This window comes from Pistacia vera, unplaced genomic scaffold (genome assembly GCF_008641045.1).
Source record: "Pistacia vera cultivar Batoury unplaced genomic scaffold, PisVer_v2 Contig660, whole genome shotgun sequence".
Lineage (NCBI taxonomy): Eukaryota > Viridiplantae > Streptophyta > Magnoliopsida > Sapindales > Anacardiaceae > Pistacia > Pistacia vera.
In genome coordinates, this window is record NW_022196513.1 from 1,167,789 (window position 1) to 1,190,113 (window position 22,325).

Consider the following 22,325-nt stretch of genomic DNA (forward strand, 5'->3'; position numbering starts at 1 on the left):
TTACTGCTGACGATGGCCATTTTACACTCTTTCATCAACGCGCACCAAGTGCTCAATGAATTGCCTCTCTCCAAGTGGCACCGACGATTGAGGAGTGATTGTGTGTGAGGGGTGAGAGGGGTTTTGGAGGGGGGACATTGATGAGTTGAATGGTGGTGATAGGGTCGTTTTTCGATGCTAGAATTGGCCGGAATTTGGGCTGAGGCGCATGAAACTTTGAATTGTGGTGGCCGGCGATTAGGGATTGATCTTTGGTGGGGGTATTTTGGTCTTTACAATGAATATCACTACTTTTAACTGAAACTGTTAATGGTATCTAATGTTTGGGTAGTAAATCGGTATTTTAAAAGTGTAAGGGTGGGGAAGTGTCATTACACCATCATTCGGGTGGGAAAAAGTGGTTAACTCACTTATAAAAAAACGATCTAAAAAATGGGCAAATCTGTAGTACCCCTAAATTTTCTAAATTAACGGACCATGTGGCATGTTTGCAGTTCTTGCAAAGACACCCCATTACAGATACTATTTCAGCAAAACCTTACCTTCTCTTCGGTTTACTCTTCTTCTTTCTCCAGTTCTTCCTTTCCAATGGCGGGAATCGAACCAGATAGGAGCAGAGTTTCTAAAGCTCCTCTTCTCCATCGTGAAACTTCTCCCAGCACAAATCGATATCCTCCGTTTGAGCGCCGTCTGTCGTTCATTTCGCGCCACAATTCCTCTTCCTTCAGAACAATACCCATTCCCACACTCTATTCTAGCCACCACCGACTTTCTAAAAGGCCCATACCCAGATGAAGAAGACCACTTTGACTTCACCGTCTGAACTGTTTACGCCATCGAGCCCCTCAACAAGACCTCCCATACCCACGAAGAAGAAACTCCTCAAACGTGGGTGGTCAGAGTCCAAGAGCGAAACCCAGGTAGAGTCCGAATCATTGATCCAATTTTTGGTTCAGAATGTAAAGACTTGTCCGATCACTTACCAAAGTCTTTAAATTTGTTAGATTATCGGGTTACTGAAATAACTAAGTCATACCAACTTGTATCAACTGATGAACAGCATATTGTCGTGAAATTATTATTTTCATCGTCTCTTGATGAGAATGATGATGAGTTTGCTGTTATCGCGAGAGATAATGATATGAAAGAACTAGGAATCTGGAGAAATTTAGACAAGAAATGGAGTATAATCGACATGGGACTTCAATATCCCGAGTTCTCAGTACATGCATCACTTTAAATAATGATTTACTCAACCTTAAGAATATGTTGGCGGTGCTTAATTAGTTGATATATAGCGTTTCCTGTCTGTTCGAGAGAGAAGAATATATTAGATATTCTCAAATGTGGGCATTCACGTTAAAGCTAAAAAAAAATTAATGATTGATACTTCAATGCATAAACAACAAAGCAAAATTTTGTTTTGGTGGAAAAACCAGCTGGATTGTATCATAAACTAAACTACAAGAAAATTTTGTTTTGGTGGAAAAACCAGCTAAAAAAAAATTAATGATTGATACTTCAATGCATGCTAGCTTCTACATGAAGGATGATTCATAATTTTCCATCCAGCTGGATTGTATCATAAACTAATCTTCTTTATAACTTCCTAAATTCCGTAATCATAAAGCTGTTTGTCACACATTTTGCTCCATGATTCCTCTTGCTCCGCAACAATTACAATTCTCATTCCCACACTTATTGTAACCACCGACTTCCTTAGAGGCCCAAAACCTACGAAAATGAGCTCTTTTGACTTCATGGAGTGCACTGTTTGCTCTATCGAGCCCCTTAACGATACCCAGATAGACTTTGGATCATTCACCTAATAATAGTTCCAAGAGACAATGAAGACCACTTCGTCCTCACCGAGTCCACTCTTCACGCCCTCCAGCCCTTTGACGACGAAAATATATAATATGTAGAGGAATATGTGTTGATCAGTTTATAAAACCCAGAGGAAAATGTTTGGATTGTTAACTTAAAAAGATGGCAAGGGTGGAAAACTCCCAGATTTTCTTGACTGTTTTTTCCAATCATTATCTTGGTTGAACCTGCATTCCTGCTGGGCTGGTTATCTTTAAATAACTGTCAGTGGGCATTGTCCCGACCGCTGTCCATGGGTGACCGTTTATCTGTTTCTTCTCCGTGACTTCATTAGTGGGAATATCCCACAACATGACCTAGTTTTGTTTGAACTTTTCGGCTGCTGCATAATTTTTCTTTTATTAAACTCGGTAAAGAGTACATGATTAGTACTCTCTATAAAGTAAACGGCTGATCTGTAGAGTAATTTTATCTGAATTTTGTCTCCGTTCCGAAGAGAAAATGGCTGATTCGTGTATGCATCCATGCATGGGTCGCGAGTGTGGTGACAACTGAATTGTGTAACGAGACAGTTTTGCATGATAATATATTGATTGAACATGGTGTTCATTATTTTTGCACCCCGAAACTTTATTCAGGCTTAATATGAACTTTCGTTTTGTTCTTTTCTTGCTGTATGATAGTCTGTGGACCTCAAAGTTGAATTACAGGAGTTCTGGAAGCTCTCTCCCAACATTTTGTGTGTCTCAAGGTGCTCTATTTCCGAAATTCTTTGCTTGCAGATTTTAGAAATTGAATACTTGTTATAAATCTCAAGAGCTGATTAAGTCCCATAGTTTAATATTTTTTAACATGGTGTACTTCTTTGTTTTTCATTATAGTCTCTATATGCATCTTCGTATCTTTTTTAGGCATAATATCATCTTTTATTTTGTTTATTTTTATACAATATTTCTTATACAACATGACATAATAAAAGATGATTGACTAATTTTAAATTGAAAATAAACTTTCACATAATCATTTTTTGTCACGTTATGTTATATGTATAGTATTACTAGATTGGACATACTAAATTTTTGAAAAAGACAAAAATCTTCTTAGAACTCCATAGTTCTCAGCAATTGATACGAGTGACAAGTTTGCAAATTTTACAAAGACACCGCGGAGTTTCTCAAAACTTAAAACCCCATCCCATCAAGATTCAAGAAAAGCTGAACATTTATATTTGCTTTCAGTCTTCGTCTTCCTCCTGCTTCTTCTTAGTGCACACATTATTCACCTTTATTTTTTGAGCATTAGAGTTGAATTTTTATATGTATTCGTTGATTCAATTTTCAGTAATGCAATGTTGATAAACCTTCTCACAAACGCAACGTGGTAGCTCATAATTGATAGACTCGCAATAGATCTTGTCTATCTAATAATAGATTTTATTGACCAATTGTAAGGTACCACATCATGTTTATGAGAGAAAGTGACTTGTATAAAAAAGTTTGTAAATACTAAGTTTTCGAAAAATAAAAAATCTTCTTAAAACCCCTTAGTTCTCAGGAATTGCATATGAGTGACAAGTTTGCAACATTCTCAAGGACACCCCGGAGTTTTTCAAAACTTAAAAGCGCATCCCATCAGGATTCAAGAAAAGCTAAAACATTTATCTTGCCTTCAGTCTTCGTCTTCCTCCATCAAGATTCAAGAAAAGCTAAACATTTATCTTGCCTTCAGTCTTCGTCTTCCTCCTGCTTCTTCTTTGCCATGGCCAGAGTCGAACCCGATTGGAGCACACTTCCTGAAGACCTCCTCTTCTCCATCGTAAAACTTCTCCCTACACAAATCGATATCCTCCGTTTTCGCGCCGTTTGTCGTTCATTTCGCGCCACAATTGCTGTTCCTTCAGAACAATACCCATTCCCACACTCGATTCTAACCACCACCGACTTCCTCAAAGGTACAAACCTAGATGAAAAAGACATCTTTGACTTCATGGTTTCCACTGTTTACGTCATCGAGCCCCTCAACAAAACCTCCCAAACCCACGACGAAGAAACTCCACAAACGTGGGTGGTCAAAGTCCAAGAACCGAGCCCAGGTACAGTCCGAATCATTGATCCTATTACTGGTTCAGAATGTCAAAACTTGTCCAATTGGTTACCAAAGTCATTAAATCTATTGGATTATCGGGTTACAGAAATAACCAAGTCATACGAACTTAAATCAACTGTTGAATTGCTTTCAAAAGTGATATTTTCTTCATCTCTTGATGAGAATGAGGATGAGTTTACTGTTATGGCGAGCGATAGTTATGGAAAAGAACTTGGAATCTGGAGAAATTTAGACAAGAAATGGAGTAAAATCGACATTGAACTTAAATTTCCCGAGTTCTTTGTTGAGGATATTTATCATGATCGCAAGTTTTATGCAGTGCTCACCATGGGCTATACTGTAACTGTGGATCCTAAATCTTTGGTTGTTACTCGAGTTGCGGGAAAGGTGCAGTTGTATTACGAATGTGCGATGCTATACTTGATCGGGCTGAATAATGATTTGTTTTTTATTGTTCAGTTCCAGGACGGCGAGGATGATTATGATGAGTATAATATCGCAATTTTTAAGCTTAATGAAGAGAACCAAAAATGGGTTCCAGTTGTGGATGGATCAGAGTTGGAAGATAGAGAGTTGTTTGTGGGTAAAGTAGTTATGCATATTCGTTTTCGATGAAGGAGGTCGCGGCTTGTGTGTAATATGCAGGTTTTAGGTCGATTGCCCATTACCCCGGAAAATATACTTGGATTTGTGACTGCAAAGATCATGTAGTTGGGGAACTCTCTGTTTTTCCAGGCTATTTGAACCTTTTCTAGTCTCCTCCAGCTTGGTTGAAGCAAACATTTCTCTTTTCTAGTCGTTTCCATTCCATTTCCACTTTCTCTGTGTTGCTCAATCTTGTATAGGTGTTGAAATGAGATGAAATCTGTCAATTATCAAGAATATTTTTCTGTGTTTCAACTCATGTGTTCTGTTTCTGAATTTTGTGTCGTTCCGATTTCCGAAGAGAAAACGGCTGATATATATGTGTAAGTTTGTATATATGGTTGTTAACTTCAAAAACAGGCAAGAGCTCACTGTCAATACTGGGGAGAAACAGAGAAGAGGCAGCGGAGATGATAGTGAGGAAACATCCCAAGCTTGTTGCTATGATGGTTAAAGAAGGAAGCATAGTGAACATTTGCGGATATGGTTTGATTGTCAGTCGACAAGCATGGAAGGGTGAAGCGAATGCCGCCAATCAAGCAGAGAATGGTGAAATGAATGCTTGACTTTCTCTTCCTACTTAGTAAGCAACAATTGGTTGTTAGTTTGTATAAAAATCTTGGGGGTTTGATGTTTCAGGTTTTTGTTAAAACACAACTTAATATGCATTTGTAAAGACAACTTAGTTTGCTCAAAATGGATATGGATATGCACCATAACGCCAAATTCTTGGCCAAAATTGGCACAAGCTCGTGGAGTTCAAAGAAAGTTCATGATGTATGTGTACTTTAGAAAATTCAGTAAATCATATATTATATAGTCAAAAGATTGTTTGAGTCGTAAGATCTTGGACAAGATGATTTCATTTTGCAGACAAAAAACGCACCAGAAAGATGCAACATTTTGAGGAGACAGTAATGTTGAGTACACAAATGGAAGATAGAATGTTGTTTGTGGGAGAAATTTGTTGTCCATATTCTCTTCGGTTAAGGAGTTCCCGAGCTTGAAAGAGGGCTGTGTTTATTAATTATTATGCAGGTGATAGTACTGATGATGGTTATCCATGCTAGGAGATCGTGCAGCAAAAAACATAAGTTCGGGATGAACAACATAAAAATAAGATTACACCACATAAAGAAACACGATATTTATATGATTCGACATAATCTGCCTACATTCACGGATGATAGAAATTCACTGTAATTTCATAAATATGATATACAAGAATACACAACACCATAAATCCAGTATATAAAACAGAACGAAAACAATTTTAGTTTCTAACCAGTACCTAGAACAGGAAAGCAAGTCACAAATATCCCAACAATCCGAGACAAGGTACTTGGATTTCTGACTTAAAGAATAGTATGGTCAGGCGCCTCTCGAAATTACCAAGCCATTTAAGCAGTTTCTGTCCTCCACCAGCTTGGTTAATGTAAGTATTTCTTTGTTCTACTTGTTTCGATTTCAATTGAAAATGTATGTTGATAAATTTTGTGTGTCTCAAGGTGCTCTGTTTCCGAAATTCTTTGGTTGCAGATTTTAGAAATTGAATACTTGTTACAAACCTCAAGAGCTGATTAAGTCCCATAGTTTAACATTTTTTAACTTGGTGTACTTCTTTGTTTTTCATTATCGTCTCTATATGCATCTTTGTAACTTTTTCAGGCTTAATATCGTCTTTTATTTTATTCATTTTTGTACAATATTTCTTATACAATATGACGTGATAAAAGATGATTAACTAATTTTAAATTAAAAATAAATTTTCATCCAATCATCTATTATCATATCATGTTATATATATAGTATTACTTAAAAAAGTTTGCACATACTAAGTTTTGGAAAAAGAAAAAAAGTTGAACATTTATCTTGCCTTCAGTCTTCGTCTTCCTAGGGTCCTTGAGGTCTTGACCGGCGAGTACCCGACTCTTCTACTCTCTCTTCCCCAGGCTCACTCACCCTCCTGAGCACTCTAGGAACTAATAATTCTCTCATGGATTTCGTGCGAGGCTGGCCACGTTGACTCATGCTGATATCTATAAAACATAAACACATTGTTTCTAAAAAAAAAACTCATGGACGGAAATAAACTTCATTTAGGGACAAATTGGCATGCGTAAAATTTTCAAAAAAATGCCCTTAAAAATCGAAAACCATGCTCTGATACCAAGTTGACACGACCCGTCCCGAATTTCCTCATCCCGTAGGATCCCAGCGCTCCCACAGGACTCGGATACCCGAGACGTGCCATATAGAAAAACTGTGAAAACTGTTAAAGAACTTACTTTTTCTGAATAACATCATAGTATTTTCATTTCCAACATCTCAAAAAAAAAACGTACACCATCTTTCGTTTTACAAAAGAAAAATTTAGGGAAACCTGTGGTACCAGGTTTTCCACTTATACAACACATTCTGAAACATAAAAAAAAAAAAAAGGAAATACATGATGGGAAACGTGAGTTTTTGAAACGAAAGTCCAAAGATACAATACGAGGTAAATGTAAAACCCACATAAAAAGATGTCGACGCGTGGCACAACCTTGAGCGGTGACTCATTGCTCGGCACGATCTCCTTGTAAACCTGGGGGGAGGAAAACATTTTTTTTGAAAGGGGGTGAGCTAAAATACTCAGTGAGTGGGGGAAAGGGGAAGTTTGCAAAACATTCGTCAAACAAAAGTTATGGTATGCAATGGTTCTTATAAAATACAGAAAACAACATGATTCCATGAACATTCTTTTATGGTGGTAGCTAATCATCCATGTATGCATGCATAACTCATTTCTAATTGTTCTAAGTATTATAATCTGATCAATTAAACTGACAACAATTTCTGAATCCTAGCTCATCACTAAATGCTGAAAATTCTTTTATGAGAACTTAAAGAATAGTTGTAAATGCTTATGCTTCTAAAGACAATGTTTTCTATAAATCATGCTACAAANCTCCAATTTGTGGTAGATGCCTATCTGTTGTAGACATTTCAAAATATCTGAGGCCGATCATTTTTCCCATATTATTAGGAAAATTCTTAAGCCTTGAACAACCAAGAAGTCTTAAGATCTGCAAACTCCAAAGTTTACAAATACTTGCATAGAGTTTCTTCAGACTTAAATTCCAAGATAAGTCAAGACATGTCAAATGTTTCAATGCACCGACAGAATCTGGTAGCCCTTCAAATTGTAGACCACTCAAGCACAACAACCTGCCGTACTTAAAATTAGATATCCATGTGTTAACAAAGGATTCAGAAACCTGCTCAAATTGGATACTTTGCATATTGATGGTCCGCAACTTGTTCGAAATGAATGAAACATTTGGAATACAATTTTCGCAACCAATAAATGACAAATGTCGAGCATTTATGGAACGATAATGGATTGTGAGATCTATCACCTTGCACTCTCTTTGTGCCACTTCCTTGACAAGATCATGAATGAAGTTATACATTTTAAATGTAAAATAATGACCATGAACTTTAATATCATGAAAGAAACACCTAAAAATCAATTCCTTCAAATATTGCAATCCAACATTTTCCAACTTTTCATTTTCATGGTAAGTTGCAACAAAACCATGCACTATCCAATGCTAGACTAGATAATCACTATTATAATAGTAGTCCTTCAGAAATAAGGAACAATATGCCAAACATCTTTGTAAATGCGATGGCAAATGAGCATAACTCAATTTCAACGCTGGTAGGATGCTATTTCCCTCCTGTACTGACTTCCATAGGTCGTGATCTCTGATTAGCAACCAATCATGCTTATTTATGTATCCATAAAGTAGGGTTCCTAAAATTCTTAGTGATATGGGAATGCCACGATATTTTGTCACAAATTTGTCAGCAATTTCATCGAGGTCTAGATTTCTTTCCTCTTCTCCATCGTGAAGGGCGCCTAGTTTACAAACTGGAACCGTGCCCGTTATTGATGCAACTTGGTCACTACGAGTAGTAACTATAATTTTACTCCCATTGGCTTCCTGCGTCAATAATTTTTTGAATTTGACCCATTTCTTTTTATTTTCATTCAGCACATTATCCAAGATGAGCAAATATTTCTTACCAACCAATGCCTCTAGCAAACGGTCTTCTAATTCGTGGATGGATAATTCAGTAGGATTTTGACCCGTTTGCAGAAGTATAAGTTTCTTTCATCAATCTAATTATATCAAAGTTTCCAGGTACACGTACCCACATTTTTAAATCAAAGGTTTCGNTTTCTTTAAATAAAAACAGCTTTCTGAAATTATTTCTGCCCCCCATTTTCTCTAAATTTCAGTTTAACCCCGCCACATAAGCTTTCCCTAGCAAAGATGTCCAAATTTTTCCCTCTTGATACATGCAAACCCATCAGGATTTATTTTTTTTCGATTTCACCCCCTTAACGCAGCTTTAAAAACTGATAGAAATACCCCTATCTTACCACAATACCAAAAATCAAATTAAAAAAAGAATTAATTAACTAAATACAATTCATGATCTAACTAAAATCAGGAATGGGGTTTTACATCTATCACCTTGCACTCTCTTTGAGCCACTTCCTTGACAAGATCATGAACGAAGTTATACATTTTAAATGTAAAATAATTACCATGAACGTTAATATCATGAAAGAAACACCTAAAAATCAATTCCTTCCAATATTGCAATCCAACATTTTCCAACTCATCATTTTCATGGTAAGTTGCAACAAAACCATGCACTATCCAATGCTGGACTAGATAATCACTATTATAATATTAGTCCTTCAGAAATAAGGAACAATATGCCAAACGTCTTTGCAAATGCGATGGCAAATGAGCATAACTCAATTTCAACGCTGGTAGGATGCTATTTCCCTCTTGTACTGACTTCCATATGTCGTGATCTATGAATTAGCAACCAATCATGCTTATTTATGTTTCCATAATGTAGGGTTCCTAAAATTCTTAGTGATATGGGAATGCCACGACATTTTGTCACAAATTTGTCAGCAATTTCATCGAGGTCTAGATTTCTTTCCTCTTCTCCATCGTGAAGGGTGCCTAGTTTACAAACTGGAACGGTGCCCGTTATTGATGCAACTTGGTCACTACGAGTAGTAACTACAATTTTACTCCCATTGGCTTCCTGCATCAATAATTTTTTGAATTTGACCCATTTCTTTTTATTTTCATTCAGCACATTATCTAAGACGAGCAAATATTTCTTACTAACCAATGCCTCTAGCAAACGGTCTTCTAATTCATGGACGGATAATTCAGCAGGATTTTGACCCGTTGCAGAAGTATAAGTTTCTTTCATCAATCTAATTATATCAAAGTTTTCAGGTACACGTACCCACATTTTTAAATCAAAGGTTTCGTCTACCCTTTTGTTGCAATACACCAGAGTTGCAAGAGTGGTTTTTCCCATACCAGCAGTTCTAACTATAGGAATTACAGATACCCTTACATCTTCTCTGTTTGGTTCCGTCAAAAAGCGTACAATTTTTTCATTATCTTCGTCTCTCCCAAAAACTTTGGAAGTACCCACAAAGGAATTGTTCATCCCCATCTCTCCTGAATAAACACGCCTAACCTCTTGCTTATTCTCATCATCTATAGACCTAATATCAGCTGCTTTTTCATCTAATTTTTTCCTAATATCCTTGATTTTTCCATAATATATGATAGCACTGAGTTTGCTTACCTGTTTCGCCAGTACTTCACACTTCAATTCATCCAACACATCCTCAGCGTCATACAACAGTTCTGAAAGCTTTTCAAGCCCAATATGCAGCTTGCAGTTTTGTGCCTGTTGTGCCTCAGCGTTCAATACTGCGTCTTTGACATCGCATAAGATTTGTTTGGCCTTCGTTATTTCTTTTCGAACCCTCGACGACAAGCGTATTTCTGCGAAAGCAAGAAAATCCATCTTCGTCAAAATGTTTGCTGCAATGGTGGACGGAAATGATTCTGCCATGTTCTTTGAGAGGAAGGAAAGATCGGGATAAATGAATTAGCTGATAAGTGAGAACTGATGATTTGGTTTTTTGATTATGTACTAGTTGACTTTTTGTCAACGGCCTGTTTACTGATAGAAGACAACGTACCTTATCAGCTCCAGCGGTCGGCTCACTTGCCTTGTGGATTATCATATCCCTAGAATTTACATATATGTAAAGAATTTAACTATCCTATTAGGCATAGCAAGCGTAACCGTCATTTACCCACCCAGGTTTGGCGAATCTATAGTATCCACCCATCGTTTCATAAATTCTAGATTCCCATCTTTAAATTAATAGACAATCATTTAATTTCATTGTTAAAAGGTAAAATGGTCAGCACACAACCGTCCCACCCCTTTCTCTCCCTCCTTTTACTCCTTCCTTTCTCTCACAGATTTTAGTTGGATTCCAGTCAGATTTTGCACCAAAATCTGGTGTTGATTAAACCACCTGACTCCATCATCATCTTCCCCTCACCATTCTCTTCAAAACCCCCACCAGTAGTACACCAACAGCTGTCATTTCCACTTTTTGCGACTATATCTCTCCATCGTGACACACGCCTAAGTTTGTTGTGTTTGTGCTATGTCCACCGTCCACTATCCACCGCCAACATCAATCTTCTCTCTTCACCCTTGACACACCGGTTACCATCTCAGGTCGCACAGTTTTTCGTTTCCTACTCGCAATCGTCGTTCATTTTCTAGATTTGTGAGTGGGTGGTAGGTTGTTGTTGAATTTGTGATTAATTTGGTGGTGGTTGTTTGGTGGCGGCAGGGTTGACTTTGTGGTTTAGAGGGATTGCGATGGTGGTGGATGGGTGGAATGGTGGTGGGCTCGGTTTGTGGTTGTTTTTGGATGGGTTTGCAGGTGGGTTTGTAGCTGAGTTTGTGGCTAAGTTTGTGGCTGAATTTGTGAGTGATTTGGTGGTGGCTGTTTGGTGGCAACGGGGCCGACTTTGGGGTTTAGAGGGATTGCAATGGTGGTGAATGGGTGGAATAGTGGTGGTGAATTTGGGGTTTTGGTCATGATCGTGTTGGGAGGTGGTGGTGGGTGGTGATGGTGGTGGTTGGATGGTGATGATGATGGTGGTTGGGTGGCGGTGTAATCAATAGTAAAGGCAGTATGGTAATAGCATTGTTTGCAACTGTGTTAGATGTCAAAATTCATTACCAGTGTTAATTTAACGATGAAAATCAAGAATTTATGAAACCACAGTGGAAACTTGCAGGTTTACCAAACCTTGGAACTTGCAGATTTGAGGAAATTTAGCTGCCCGGCCATCCCAAGTTTGCATTTAACAAAATGGCCTTCAAAATGCTTTTCCTTTTTTTTTTTTTAAATTTAGAGAAGTTGACTTGGCATATTTAGGCAGAGTTAAACATGTAAAATGAGTTAAAATGAAAAGATTAAAACATATTTGAGACAAATCATAAATAATGAAAGTTTTTAAATTTTCAAATTTTAAAATGAGCCCCAACTATTCACCTCGCTTAATCAAAACTCATTAGGGCAAAAAGCGATTTCTTGAACCTAATGGAGACTATGCGATTTCCAATCGAACCTGCAAATTTCCACCCATATTCAATCCTAAAATCAACTTCTTAAACCCTAAATGGAATATAGTCGTAATTTCTGGCGATACAGTCGCGATTTCCGATCGATTTTTTGAACCTAAGCGATTTCTTGAACCTAACAGAGACTGTGCAATTTCCGATCAAACCTGCAAATTTCCACACCATATTCAATCCTAAAATCAATTTCTTGAACCCTAAACGGAATACAGTTGTGATTTTCGGTGATACATTGCGATTTCCAATCGATTTCTTGAACCCTAAACATAATCTGTGCGATTTTCGGTGATATAGTCTACATTTTCGATTGAAATTGCAAATTTTGACACCAAATTCAATCCAAAACCATGGCTGACATTGACAATGAGGAGGAAAACCCAACGCCACTTCGAATCCTAGATTCCGGTAGCACAAGCAGTTCAATGGCTGCTGCGGTGGATCATCCGATCAATGAAAGTGGTCCACAGGTAGAGGAGCTGACGACAGCACAACAATAGAGAGAAGAATCGCAAAACGGTTCTGAAGAGGAGGAGTCAGGTGAGAATTCAGGCAAGGAGGAGGAGTCCAACGAGAATACAGGCCAGCAGGAGTCTTCCGAGGATTTAGGCAACGAGAAGGAGGTCGGCGAGAATACAGGCGACGAGGAGGCTGGCGAAGAAAGGGTGCATATGTTTTTTGGGAGTATTGCTCTGCACTGTCGCTTAAGCGATCATTTGTATCGCTTAAGCGATTAATCTCTTAAGTGATTAATCATTTGTTTTGGGAGTATTACTCATGGTCGCTTAAGCGATTGATTCAGTTTACTCTTTGTTGCTTAAGTGATTTCAGATCGCATAAGCGATCCTGTCTGAGGCAGAATCTAGATATAAGATCGCTTAAGCGATTCTTTCAGTTTACTCTTGGTTGCTTAAGCGATTTCAAATCGCTTAAGAGATCTTGCACGAGGCAGAGTCAAGATCTCTTAAGCGATCCGAAATCGCTTAAGTGACCACAGAGGTAATTTTTTGTTGTTGATATTTTGTTTATTAGTTGTTTTGGTTTATTTTTGTTGCTGACATGTTGTTTATATCGATTGTGCAGATTGTGTTGGAGCTTGTAAGCGATAATGTACCCTACTTCCCTGCCAGTGTGACGGTCAGGTCGAGTTGTGATGTTTTTGACAGAATAAAGGAGATTTTAGCTGGAAGTGCAAGAGATTTCGAAGACACTTGTTTCAGTCGGTTTTTAAGAATCGGAACATATTGGAAAAAGATGTTTTGGGGGCAGGGAGTGCATTACATGTTGCTGCACTCAGTAAAATGCAATAAAAATAAAGAAATGTGATTCGTGGTGGGCGGAAAGCCACTACATTTTGGGATGATGGAATATGCCTTGGGGACAGGCTTAGGATGTGGGAAATTGCCAGATAAGCGAGAGGCAAATGCAATAAGGAAGAGTGCGAGAGCCATAAAGTTTTGTAACAAGGTTTTGTAGGGGGCAAAGTCTATTACACGACACGGTTTAGAGGAGAGGCTAGAAACAGTTCGGTTTAATGATGGAGAGAAGATAAAAGTGTGCTTGCTATTGTTTTTACATTCGATCTTATTGGCTGGTGACTCAACAAAAGCTGTTGAGAATGATTGTTGTTGTTTGCAAGCGACTTGGAGTTCTTTAGTTCTTATTCGTGGGGACGGATATCATTTGAGCAAACCAGATATGGCGTTAAAGCAGTCCCAATGCGTCGGGAAGGATAAACCAAGCATGTATAATTTGTTTGGCTTCCCATGGGCAATGCAGGTAAATATTAATAGCTTTTTGTAATATATGTGTTTGAATTATGATATGGATTGTTTTTGTACAATGTAGGCTTGGATGTATGAGGCCGTCCCTGTCTTTGCTTAGGCGGGGGGGAAGGGGAAGAGTTAGGATGTGCCACAGCAAATTCCTAAGATGTTGTGGTAACATGTCGAGAAGTGTACCCATTGGGATTACGACCAAATAGACATTGAGATTGAAGCGGCTGGGGTAAGATTAAAGGATTAAGCTTTTGAATATGCAGTTGCTTTAAAATTTCACTTCAATCTGATTGATTTTATTTCTTATTGCACGGAGTTGTCCGTCCCTTTCTCACCTCTATTGGGGATGAAGCGGAAGAGGACTATGTCACATCTTTCAGTGCACTGGAGGATGAAAGGAATGAACAGATAGACCACCTGATGCGGGACCTATAAGGGGTCAAGTATGTGATGGCAGTTGCAGGGCCACTGATTGACAACGTGGTTGACGTCGAGGATGATGAAGCTCCAATCGACGAGAGGCCCGAGGAGGAGGAGGAGGAGGAGAAGAGGGAGGAAGAGGTTCGTATGCCTTAGCAAACCGGTACAACAAGTACCACTTTACCAAGACATTGGCATCGGTAGAATGAGGTGGTTGACCTCATAAACGGCTTGTTTCAGAGTTTTACAATAGCAGTTTATGACAGGTTTGACCAGATGGAAGAGTGCATGAAAAGGTTGGAGGAAAAAGTGGATAAGCTAGCAAAGAAAGTAGGTACAGTGGATGAGGAAATTGGTGGAGAATTAAAGGCGGTCGAAGCACAAACTGGGCAAAAAAGAGAGAGCCGAAAGAGCAAGTTTGTCAAATTTCCTTACATGATAGTGACACAGGCAAAGAAGAGGAAAATTAAGAAACAAATAGAGGAAGAACTAGAAATGGAGCAGGGTAGGGAGGTTGGTGGAGGAAGTGGGGCAGTGATAATGGAGGAGGGTGAGGTGGGAGGCGAAGGAAGCGGGGATGTAAAAATGGAGGAAAGGGGAGGAAGTGGGCATGCAGAAATGGACTCAAATGTCGATTTGTATAGGTCAATAGAGGAACAGAAAAAACTCTTCTATGCCTATTACAATGAATTAGGAAGTAATGCCCATATAAAGTGTAAGACAGGGGATTATCCCCGGGAATGGTTTGAAAAGTTGTTGACGATGGGCATGTGGCTTGAGGACTCGGTGAGTTATTTTCGCTTAATTTTCCTTATTTTTGCCTATGTTTTCCACACTTATCTTGTTGTTTTTATTTGATGCAGCACATTGATGAGATATTGGCACTGATGAGGCTACGATAGACTAGTGATGGTGATCTATTGTACCCCGACTGTGCTATCACCAATGTGGCATTTGGCCAAACGCTTGTTTCAACATATCGCACTTTAATTAAAAATGCTGTTGCTAGAGGTGCAGCAAAAGGAGCAAAGCAAAAACGATTGGCCCCAGAATAGTTGGATTGCATCCTTGATGATTTTCAGTTTGATGATAGGATTATGTAGTATGTACAAGGGGAAAGGCCCAAATACGGAACGGTTGGGCCTTTGTTAAAAGAGTCTACTGCATCGTCCTCGTCAGAAAGATGCACTGGATAGCAGTCGTTGCACATCTAAATGAGGGGTTGCTGAAGATCCTCGACCGTAACCCAACTATTTGTCGAGACAAGTAGTTGGAGGTCGAGTTGGAGCCACTGTCCAGGTTGCTCCCATGGCTGTTGCGTGACAGCCAGATGTTTGGGCACTTATGATCAAGTGCTAACCAAAAAGTGGCCACTTAAGCACTCTACCGTCCCAATAAATGAGTCAAGGTAAATTTTGTATAAAACTAGCTTACATAATACAATTGTTCTATAAGTTTATTCTAATGCTAATGTCTTCTTCCTATTGTAGTGCTGAATGTGGGGCATATACCCTGAAATTTATTCAGTTCGACATGACCAACACCCCAATGGACGGCTTAAATGACAAAACAATGAGAGACTATCGGGAGCCCTAGGCTGTGGACTGCTTCCATGGGCAGATGAATTCGTTTTGAGTGACCAAAACCCAATCAAAAGATATGAAAGTTGGACTTTGAATTTTGTAGTTTATGTGATGTTGATGTTGATACTTGAGTTATGGTGCTAATGTTGCAAGTGTCATGCTTATATGGAGGTTTACCGAAAGAGACGGACTGAGTGAACTTCTCACCTATCCGCTCTATAACTTTTTTACGTGTTTTTTTTAATTTACAAAACCTGAATTGTCTGCAGGTGTGTGCCGGATAATTTTGCAGGTTCTTGGCAAACAATGAGAGGAAACTTCTCAAAGGCTGGTTGGCAAAAGGAGGCATCCACAATAAATGCTGTTGGGAAGGCATGGTACCAAACAATGATCTTAGACAGGTTGCTGGCAAACAAAATTTGAAAACTTCTCAAAGGTTGGTTGGCAGAAGGAGGCATCTATAATAAAGGCTGCTGGGAATGCATAGTACCAAACAATGATCTGAGACAGGTTCCTGCCAAACAAAATTCAAAAACTTCTCAAAAGCTAGTAGGCAGGTCACAGGAGGGAAATGAGAATGTATGGAAGGGAAATGAGACGAAAAATGATACTTAGAATTGGGTTCTTCTTTGCAATTGTTTGGGTGGAGGACATTTTATTGCAATCACAACTACAGTTAAATGTCTGAGGAATTACTGTGTTTCGGCACTATTATAGATGATTTTAAGTTTAAACTTTCAATTACATTGATGTCTCTTATATTTTGATTTGTGATGAATTACATTGATATAAATTACTTAATTTTGCGATACAAATCCTTTTTGGATTTGGGAGGGAAATGAGTGATGTATAAATGTTTCTTAATCACAATCATTTCAAAATTAATTAACTTAAAGACAGGCATGGTACCAAACAATTACGTATATGACCGACTACATATATCTCTTAAACGACCAAGACTTTTCCATAAATGATTGCTTAAGTGATCTCAAATCACTTAAACGACCCAGAGTCTACTACGAAGCATTGCTTAAGCGATACATACGATCGCTTAAGCGATTACCCATCTGGGCAGATGTTCATTCTGCCTGGGAAAATATCGCTTAAGCGATCCTGAATCGCTTAAGCGATATTTTCCTAGGCAGAATGAACATCTGCCCAGATGGGTAATCGCTTAAGCGATACATAAATCGCTTAAGCGACAAAGACTCTTTTAGGAAGAATCGCTTAAGCGATACATAAGATGGCTTAAGTGATCATAGATCTGGGCAGATGTTCATTCTGCCTCAGACAAGATTGCTTAAGCGATCTGACGACCAAGAGTCTTTTACGAAAATCGCTTAAGCGATACAAATGGATCGCTTAAGCGACATAGATCTGGGCAGATTCATTCTGCCTCGGACAAGATCGCTTAAGCGATCTCAAATCGCTTAAGCGACCAAGAGTCTTTTACGAAAATTGCTTAAGCGATCATAGATTTGGGCATTTGCCGCCGACTAGATCGCTTAAGTGATTATCGATCGCTTAAGCGACCAAGAGTAAAAGCAAAGAATCGCCTAAGGGATACAGATGGACCGCTTAAGCGACCAGAGTAAAAGCAAAGAAAACTTAAGCGATACAGACATATCTCTTAAGTGACTAGAGTAAAAGCAAAGAATCGTTTCAGCGATCCTATGTGTTCGGATATTATTTATTGTATTTCAGAGCATCGATTAAGCGATTAACGCTATGCTAAACATATAGGGTTTACGATTCGTTTAGTGGACCATGACCATTATTATATTTATATTAAACATTTTGTTCTTTTACGTCAGTATGAAACATATAAGGTGTAGAATGTTTACGTCTATGCTAAACATATAGGGTTTACAATTCATTCAGTGGACCAAGACTGTTATTATATTTATATTAAACATTTTGTTCTTTTACGTCAGTATGAAACATATAAGGTGTAGAATGTTTACGTCTATGCTAAACATATAGGGTTTATAGTTCGTTCAGTGGACTTTTCCATCAGTCGACGGCTAGATCTGGCACTGTGAGTAGGTAGGGGTGTATGAAACATATAAAGTGTAGAATGTTTACATCTACGCTAAACATTTGGCCAGATGTGGACTTTTCCATCCATCGACAGCCAGATCTAGCAGTGATCTGGCCTTTTCCGGCCACATCCGTGGTTGATCTGGCCAGAAAAGGCCATATTGATGCCCTATGCGCCTAGGACATGATTGCTTACGCAATTTGAAATATTTTAAACAAACAAATATTTTGGGAATATTTTAAAATATTCCCAAAATATTTGCTTAAGCGATTCTGCCTAGGACATGATTGCTTACGCGATCTGAAATTGCCTAATGTTCCACTCAATGAATCGTAAACCCTATATGTTTAGCATAGACGTAAACATTCTACACCTTTTATGTTTCATATTGACGTAAAAGAACTATATGTTTAATATAAATATAATAACGGTCATGGTCCACTAAAGGAATCGTAAACCCTATATGTTAAGAGTTTGAGCAATAAAATGACTTCACATTTGTGATATGGATAAACAAGAAGATGGTGAAATGTTTAGAGCATTGATAAATATTAAGGCTCCGTTTGGTTCATTACTGGGTAGTTTTTAGAATAATCTTTTGAAAAAAGTTAAATTGGGCGGGTATTACGATGAGGATTTGGAAATTAACAAAAATACCCCCTATATTTGGTTATTTACTAAACACCCCTATAATAAAATTTTAAAAGTTAACAAAAACACCCCCAACCCATCATTAAATACAAACAGTGGCCACCACCGTCGGAGGGTGGCCGGAGTCGTCGTATCAGCGCATGACCGGCTGGATCTTGTTAGTTGTGCACTGATATGGCCTTTTTCGCCCAAATCCACGGTGGATCTAGCTGGAAAAGGCTAGATCTACGGCTAGATCTGGCCATTAACAACCAGATCTGGCTGCATTTGGTTGTCAATGACGGCCAAAGATACAATCGTCGTTGATGGACAACGATGATCATATCTTGGCTGTCGTTGACGACTTGCTATGACCAAAGATTTGGTCATTATTTGGTTGTAGATCTTGCTAAAAAAGGCTAGATCGGCGCACTACCGGCCAGCTTCAGTTGGTAATGCGCTATTATACTAGATTCCAGCCAGCTTCCGACAGTGGTTGTCGGAATTTGGTAAATGTGGGTTGTTGGGGTGTTTTTGCAATTTCTGAAAAAATACTTAGGGGTGTTTAGTTAAATTAATAAATTTAGCAGGGTTTAAAAAGAATTGAAAAATGTAGAATAATATTTGGAGAATAATGACATTTTATTGTTTCACTACAACATTATACATTTCTAGCCATGACGTTCATTGTAGCTAAAAGTATGAATTTGTGTAACTAAATGGTTTAGCTACAAATGCAATGTTTTGTAGCTTATCGTAGCTAGAAGTGGCGCAGCTAAAAGTTAGCCATGTAAGTTTTTACTTACGTAGCTAACAGTTTATATTTTTTGCTATGGATAAGATTAATATGTAACTAAAAACTTAATTGTTTTTGCCATAACAATAATAAATTTGTAGCAAAAACTTTGTCTTTATAGCCATGACAAATAGATTGTATAGCTATGTTTGCATTTTAGCTACATAAATATAAATTATAACTAAAAGCTTGAAAATTCCTGCTACAAAAAATAATACTGGTGGCAAATATATAGACATTTTAGTAAATAACACTAAATTCGTAGCTAAATAAAAAGATTATTTGTCACATATATAGTAAATTGGTAGCTAAATATTAAATTATTTGACGAAAATATAAAAATCATATCTATATATGAAAAGTATTGGATATAATATGTTAATAGCCAAATATTGAAATTACTTGCTATGAATACTTTTAATTTGTAACTAAATATTATAATTATTTGTAATGGAACAAATAATTTATATCAAGAATTTATAATTTATTGCTTCGATTAAAATTAATTGTAACAAATATGCTATAATTAACAAATTTAATAATAATACAAATTTATAGCAATATTTTACATTAAATAGAATATGACGTCTTAAGAAAATTCTATATAAAAAAAAAACATTATAAAGTCATTTTCAACCAAATAATTGTCTATTCATAAAATCCTTCATCCTAGTAATTTAAAATGTTATCAACTAATTTTTTTCTTACAAAATATGAATGCTTCAATGTCTAACAACCTTTCTGCCCATTTAAGAATTTTCATCAACCTGCAATATCAAATTTGAAAAAAATATATAAAGATTAATCATATATACTAATGTAATCATTGCATATCACTTTATATTAATGTAAAAGAAAATTGGTTTTCATAGTATATATACATTTTCAAATAACTTACAATTTCATCATAAGGGATTTGGTTATTTGTTGAAGATTGTTGACCTTGAGTTGTAAGCATCATCATGAACTTCTCTTCAAGTCTATTCATCTCCTCCATTTGCCTTTGACTCTTCTAATTTCTCATTTGCTTCCCTCTTGCGCTCTTCCACCCTTTCATTGCTTCCTTCCTATTGTTTGTACTTGGTTATACCAGCAAAAATACATACATGAACTGTTTCATATCATCATGAACTAGCCCAATGTTCCTTATCGTAACAGCAAAACCAGTCCTTCCACTTTGGTTTCAAGTACATATGTTTCCTCCAATTATTGTCGAACAAAGAAAGTGGAGAAAACTGTGAAGTTGTTGCTGGTCCAGATGACACGCATTTCAAACCCTTCATCATATCCAAAAGCTATACCTTCTTCTATCTTTTTCAATTTGCACCGTAGCATTTCTACGCTTCTGCAATTTTCCCAAACCTCTGCCAAACAACAAAAAAATAAAATATTGAATATTAACATGATTTTTTTTTTCAGAAGAGTTGCATAAGAGGTTAAAATCAAGAATAGTGAGATTTATCATAGCCTCATGACACTGCTTGATTCAACTGCATGTCACAAGAAGTAAATCATGCTTCTTAGTTCCACAATACCCCATAAAGCTTCGTGTGCATTTGCAAACTAATCTTTCCACTATTTCAATTAAATTTTCAATACCATTAAATAGTCACATTGCTCTTTCACAGTTAGGAAAAAGAAACTAATGCCTTGCCTTTACAATTTCCCAAAGTCAAACTACAGTGAGATACTACATTTCTTTAAGCCTAGTTCAGTTTCTTCATTAAAGCATGGATCCTTTGAAGTGTAGTGAAGACATCAAATATTTCCACATATGCTTTAAGAAACCATTCAGTAGTTCTTCATCTACTTTCATTTAATTCATATGAATGATAAATACTTGCTTATGGATTCAAAAAATCTGGTTAGATGTAAAAGGTTACAAAACAAATCAAATACTTTTTTCTGTCTCACCGAGATCTCTTTGGAGCAGAATAAAAGTGGTAAGTGTTATGAAGATCCCTTAACCTCCTCCTAAATCTGAATTATACTTTTCCGATAAATTACAGATAATAATTGATGTAATGGAAGATTAAGGAAGGAAAAAATCTTATCAAACATGACACACATATGCTCAATTCAAAAAGCACTCAGATTTACCCAACCTCCACTAGTAGTCTTATACTTCCAGCACAGCAATACTTAAATCAGAAAACGAAAGAAAAGCGTAGTAAAATGTAAAGAAATTAGGGGAAAAGAATGATAGTTTACTTTGTAAAGTTGATAAGAACATTGTCAAGAGACTCCTGAGAATCATAAGGGCAGAGAAGAAGAAAAGATTTGATCGCCTTAATGCCTCATCTGATCAAACTGTTTCATCACAACTGCCATGTCTTTCAGAGCACTATTAACTGGTCCCAGCATATGCAACCCAGAACATTGAAACTGCCTGCTTGGATCGTTGTCTACCAACTACATTTAAAGAACTGCAAATAGAAAGAGAATAAAAGAACAACATATACACAAGAAGTCTTTCGTTGAAGAACTCTAAAGCAATTATCTTAACAAATTATACAGCGGATACTCTTGAACATTTAGTCTATCAGTAATGATCACCTAAAATTTACCAAAAAAACACATAGCTCTTTTATTTGGAAAATATTCAACTCAGTAAATCATGCAACATATCATCCACTATAAAAACCTGTTCTCTATACAAGAGAAATTGCAGAAGACATAAAACTTCACCATTCTATATTTTTATTTTTCTCAATTTTCCCTTAAACCAAAGAAAGAGCTAAAATATGGGCAACCCTCCTATGCAAAACCCACTTCTACATGAAATTCAAAGATTTTTCTATAATCAATAGGATACAGTGTTTTAAAAAGTATAATCACACAAAATCCCATATTCTTTTAATAATTCAAGAACCAATTGTCATCACAAAATTACTCAAATCACCGAGAGCAAGAATTATAACCAAAGAATCAGAAACTGCTTGAAAACA

General features: G+C 37.2%; 2 protein-coding genes across 2 annotated transcripts; one reads left to right on the forward strand and one right to left on the reverse strand.

Annotated features, from left to right (window-relative positions):
* Positions 1-3,585: 3,585 nt before the first annotated feature.
* LOC116112340 (F-box protein SKIP23-like) lies at positions 3,586-5,144 on the forward strand. Its single transcript, XM_031398489.1, has 2 exons — positions 3,586-4,516; positions 4,939-5,144. Exons 1-2 carry the CDS (start codon positions 3,586-3,588, stop codon positions 5,142-5,144), a joined length of 1,137 nt encoding a protein of 378 aa, XP_031254349.1.
* Positions 5,145-9,420: 4,276 nt separating this feature from the next.
* On the reverse strand, positions 9,421-10,533 carry LOC116112341 (putative disease resistance protein RGA3). The gene has a single exon (XM_031398490.1). It carries the CDS (start codon positions 10,531-10,533, stop codon positions 9,421-9,423), a length of 1,113 nt encoding a protein of 370 aa, XP_031254350.1.
* Between the last annotated feature and the right edge of the window lie 11,792 nt (positions 10,534-22,325).